Here is a 5,655-nt window from a genome sequence, read left to right as displayed (position 1 = left end):
TTCAATATTTCACTTATACGACGGCGGCCAGCATAATGGTGGAGTCCGGGGGGGGGGGGGGGGAGGGGGAACCCACGACCATCTGCAGGTTGCTGTCAGACATTCCCACGTACGACCGGAGAGGGAGCCAGCATGGACTTGAACTCACAGCGACCGCATTGGTGAGAGGCTCCTGGGTCATTACGCTGCGCTAACGCGCTAACCAACTGAGCCACGGAGGCCCCCATACATGCAAGACGCTGGAATGTCCACAATACACCAGTTTCTGTTGCGTGTGAAGATGAGTGCGTTTTCTAAGTATAATGCTAAGCTCCGTCCAAGGTGTGTCATTTGCCAACAAGCCAGATATAACAAAATTAAATCGCAGCATATGGATTATCATGCGATTTGCGTGGATTACTACAACTGTAATGGAATAGAACATGTTTAATTGCCGTACGACAAATCGTACATTGTGGTTTAACATGCACAGGCCTGCGCCTGATTCTCTGCACGGTTTTAATGTGATTGTAAGATAAATGTGACGACAACAGAGCATTTTGAGTAATTCTAGACTAGTGAATAAATTGCAGTTAACATAACTGATCTTCTTTCTTTCTAATACTGTTTAAGCCACGGTGCTAAGTGACGTGTGATTCGCTGCTGTCTAAGAATTTACATGGACAGTCAAAGTAAAACCCCAACTGAAATAAATTGACAAGAGATCGTATTTCGCCAGTTAGGTGCGACCATTTGCCGACTATCACACCGTCGTCGCTAAACAAATTTTGCTCTCTCTATATATGTGATCTACGTCTTTGTTTTTATTGTATCCTATAACGCCTTTCTGTTCCATCTCGTCAACTGACGTTTAAACGACTGACCTTAAACCCCATGCAAGCAATTGGCCTAGATCCAAGGTTTGCCAAAACACAGGAATTTCCGATGCTCATGGAAAATAACCTCACACAATTTGCCAAAAGTGACCTTATCGTCTTCAGGCGGAAGCACCCCTTCCGACATCTCACGTGACTCTGTGACCAAGCGAGACTTAAGACTGAGTTGACCGATGGGGTCGTCAGATGAGCAGATTGGTTAAGAGGTTGAGCTTGTACTTTTGTATCAGGACTGTTATAGAGAACATGGCTACCTTCATCTTCGTGATTGGTTTGTTCGTGGCTGGGACGCTGGCAGATTCAAACGGGTAAGTGTTCCATACCAAATTTGTTCATGTTAAAAGTATCAAAACAATCAAATATAGGGGGCCTCCGTGACTTAGTTGGTTAGCGCGCAAGCACAGCGTAATGACCCAGGAGTCTCTCACCAATGCGGTCGCTGTGAGTTCAAGTCCAGCTCATGCTGGCTTCCTCTCTGGCCGTATGTGGGAAGGTCTAACAGCAACCTGCGGATGGTCGTGGGTTTCCCCCTAGCTCTGCCCGGTTTCCTCCCACCATAATGCTGGCCGCCGCAGCATAAGTGAGATACTGCGTACTGCGTAAAACACCAATCAAATAAATGAAATAAATCAAATCAAATATAACAACTAGGTGTGGTGAATGGCCAGTTTACAATAACCCTTCCCGTCTGTTTGTGCGGTGGCGTCTGTAACGATCTAGGTGTGGTGAATGACCCAGTTACAATAACCCTGGCGGTCTGTGTAACCCTGTGTCACAGTCGTCATCATTTTCTTACTTTCCTGTCGAAACATGTGAAAAAAACAATTCTGTTTTGTTGATTTAGCCAAGGTGACTTCTACTACGACATATCCTCGGTGCACAACCAGCTGTTAGCCGGCTACGACAAGACTGTTCTTCCGAAAGAGAGTCGTGACCACGGGGTAAAAGTCACGGTCGATTTTACTTTGATCCAATTGGACGAAGTCGAAGAGGACGAAGGGGAAGTGTCCGTGACCGTCTGGCTGTCTCAGGTACATCTCTTTGTGAACAGTAGTTCCTTTTAACATATTTAGTTTTGCACAATACACATAAAACTACTGAACCGTAGATAAGGAATAGTGTTATAATTTTTATTTTTTGGCTGTCAAAGAAAAAGAGAATAAAAAAACTCATGTAGTCCGAATACAGTGTCCCATCATGGAGGTAGAACATTCTATTCATTCATTCGATTCAGTTTCTTTATTCTCACAGAAATTTATTTACTACATTTTTTTCACGGCAGAAAACATTACTTAAGTAATCAGGGTACAGTATCAGATCATCGATCGGATTACATGAGGCACACCCACGCAGCTGGTGGCAAGTCTCACAGTGGCAAGGGGAGATCACCGTTACAAGGATATTACAGGCGTAAGGCCCCAAACGATGTTTAAAAGAACATTTGTGATTGGCTGGCTAACTCGGGGCTAAGTCTGCTTACTCGGGGTAAAATACTTTAACCCGACTTAGTGAACCAATGGGCATACTGTATTCTAAATAACGCCAGTTCCGATTGGATAACTAACACTAAAACATTTAGTTAATGAACTCTCTTTTTTCTGGCCGCTTTTTTTTACATTGTCCGTCTGATAACCACTGATTGGTTTACAGTTTCTTACCATTTCCGTTTAATTACCACTGATTGATTCATGGTTTCTTACCATTTCTGTTTGATTACCACTGATTGATTCATGGTTTCTTAGCATTTCTGTCTGATTACCACTGATTCATTCACGGCTTCTTACCATTTCTGTCTGATTACCACTGATTCATTCACGGTTTCTTACAATTTCTGTCTGATTACCACTGATTCATTCACGGTTTCTTACTTTTTCCATCTGAACACCACTATTTGATTGACATGAACTTTCCGTCCGATTACCACTCACATATACACCTGATCTTTCCCTCTGATTACCGCTGACTGATTCACCTGATCTTTTCCTCTGATTACCGCTGACTGATTCACCTGATCTTTCCGTCTAATGACCACTGACATATTCACCTGATCTTTCCGTGTGATTGCCATGAGCTATGTTTGTGTTGTATATTATAGTCCTGGCACGACTCTCGGTTGCGATGGGACAGCAATCTTCATCACGGCGTGGAGAAAGTGGCTTTTCCCCAGGACGCGATTTGGATTCCAGATCTCACTCTTTACAATGGGTAAGTTTGGGGGTGACAGCAAGGGCTGGGAATGACGTAATATTCCGTGCTTCTTCAAAGACTAGACATCTTGCCGGCTCTTTGAACTAAAACAGTGACGTCCACGAAGTCGATAGATACAGAAATGTTGTGGCCGTAAACGCGTATAGAGGTATATCTTTCCAATTCTGCGCTATGAGGTGCGCGTAAGTTGTGCCCGTCCCCTCTTTAATTCAGCTGCACTCTTAAATCAATGTTTGCTCCGGACACCTGGGTTTCGTAAAAATCATGCCACCGACTTATACATAAATAATTCCAGAAAATGGCGTTGTCCATCAGATCTAAAATCAGGAACATTCCGAAAAAGGGAATGCCTAATTACGTGGACCTGACCTCAAGATCAGACATAGATGTTATCTAGACGCCCTATTACCATCCTCATTATCAAATGTGAGAGAAACTCTACAACTTTACTTCATATAAATTCTTGTTTACCATTATCACCTTCATCTTTAAAGACTAGATATCTTTAGCCAAGTTCCTGATAATCTATACTTGTTACCGGTATTTAATCGATATTGTATTGGAATACATGGAAAGCTTCATACATGCTTTCTGTGAAGAGACCAGCATGTGACCTGCTGATGAACATGCAAACTGGTTAAAATAGTCGTGGAAGAGAAGCGGTCTCTAGTTGAGGAACGTTAGCCTGTGCAAACGGTCACAAGAACTTCGTCGACCTTTTATTTTCACCAATGTGTGAGAGCAAATGGTTACACGTAACTGGTGAAATACTGCCTCCTGTCAATTTACATCAGCAAAGGCTTTATTCCCTCTCTTCCTAGAAATGCTTAAATGGTCACAAATTATACGTCCTTTACCAGCATAGGTTCTCCCTAGAAATGCTTAAATGGTCACAAATTATAAGTCCTTTACCAGCATAGGTGCAATAGAATTAGGTTAAAAGATGATTTCAGTTGGAACTGATTAGTCCTGACTGGTCTAAAATTGTTCAAAATTGTATGTTGTCATCACATTTAATATCACATGAAAATAGTATTCTGAAATATTCCCATTTATTTCAGTGTTCACGCACCCGAGAAACTGAACGACAACGCCATTATCGTAGAACACGACGGTGGGGTCTACTTTGTGTCCGCGCTACACGTGGAAGCCTCCTGCCCAATCTCTGAGAATTCCGTTAACGTCACGTGCGTCTTTCGAGTGGGATCCTGGGTCCATGACACTTCATATGTTGACGTCGAACCCGGTAAGAAGCACATGGAAGTGTCAGATCTGTACACCAATCCGAAATGGGAGGTGCAGTACATAGAGGGTGTGCGAAAGGAGAAGAAGTACGACTGCTGCCCAGGGACATACAGCTCTGTGGAATTCTCAGTACAGTTTCTCAGGAAAGACTAATGTTCCTGCCTTAGACATGTAACTCTCTACCGAATGCATAAAGAATTGTTAAATCATAAACTTATAGCCCTATGTGTTCTTCTGTCAAATGGTTTTAGATATTTAATATATGATTCGTTACGGATGAAGTAATTTTTATATATCCGATACAGGAATGATAAGTTTACTTCATACAAAGTCCGCTATTTGACTGCACTGGGAGACGTTTCTCACATTCCAGTAAAGACATGATCAGTTTTCTAGGTACGATGCCCACTGTTTGATTGCACTGGAAGACGTGTCTCACATTCCAATACAGACATGATAAGTTTTCTTGGTACAATGTCCGTTATTTGACTGCACTGGGAGACGTGTCTCACATTCCAATACAGACATGATAAGTTTTCTAGGTACGATGCCCACTGTTTGATTGCACTGGAAGACGTGTCTCACATTCCAGTACAGACATGATAAGTTTTCTAGGTACGATGCCCACTGTTTGACTGCACTGGGAGACGTGTCTCAAATTCTGATAGAGGCATAATAACAATCCTCCATACAACGTCCGACATTTGACTGTACTGAGAGATGTCTCCCTATATTCTCATGCACTGATGATCAGTTTCCTGCATATAATGTCCTGTGATTGACTGTACTGGGATATGTTTCCCACATTTTCATACAGGCATGATCAGTTTCCTTTGTACTCAATGTCCGTCGATTGACTGTACTGCAAGATGTTTCACAAATTCTCATACATTGATGTTAAGTTTTCTCCACACAATGTCTGATGTTTCACTTTACTGCGAGATGTTTCACACATTCCTAAACAGAAATAATAACTTTCCTTCATACAATCTTCGGCGTTTCACTTTACAGCGAGATGTTTCACACATTCTGAAACAGACGTAATCACTGTCCTTCATACAATCTTCGGCGTTTCACTTTACAGCGAGATGTTTCACACATTCTGAAACAGACGTATTCACTGTCCTTCATACAATCTTTGGCGTTTCAATGTACTGCGAGAAGTTTCACGCATTCTGATACAAGCAAGACGCGTTTGACTGTACCGAGAGAAGATTCACACATTCCGATACAGACATGATAAGTTTCCTTCATACAATGTCTGGCGTTTGACTGTACCGAGAGAATATTCACACATTCCGACACAGACATGATAAATTTCCTGAGT

The 5,655-nt window shown here is 42.3% G+C and overlaps 1 protein-coding gene across 1 annotated transcript; it reads left to right on the top strand.

Moving 5' to 3' along the window:
* The first annotated feature begins 1,121 nt into the window (after nucleotides 1-1,121).
* LOC135463931 (acetylcholine-binding protein-like) lies at nucleotides 1,122-4,481 on the top strand. The gene is made up of 4 exons (XM_064741395.1): nucleotides 1,122-1,183; nucleotides 1,720-1,906; nucleotides 2,971-3,080; nucleotides 4,145-4,481. Exons 1-4 carry the CDS (start codon nucleotides 1,122-1,124, stop codon nucleotides 4,479-4,481), a joined length of 696 nt encoding a protein of 231 aa, XP_064597465.1.
* Nucleotides 4,482-5,655: the final 1,174 nt, after the last annotated feature.

This window comes from Liolophura sinensis, chromosome 3, assembly GCF_032854445.1.
Source record: "Liolophura sinensis isolate JHLJ2023 chromosome 3, CUHK_Ljap_v2, whole genome shotgun sequence".
Lineage (NCBI taxonomy): Eukaryota > Metazoa > Mollusca > Polyplacophora > Chitonida > Chitonidae > Liolophura > Liolophura sinensis.
Note: the sequence above shows the minus strand (reverse complement) of the source record. Positions and strands in the feature narration are given on the sequence as shown.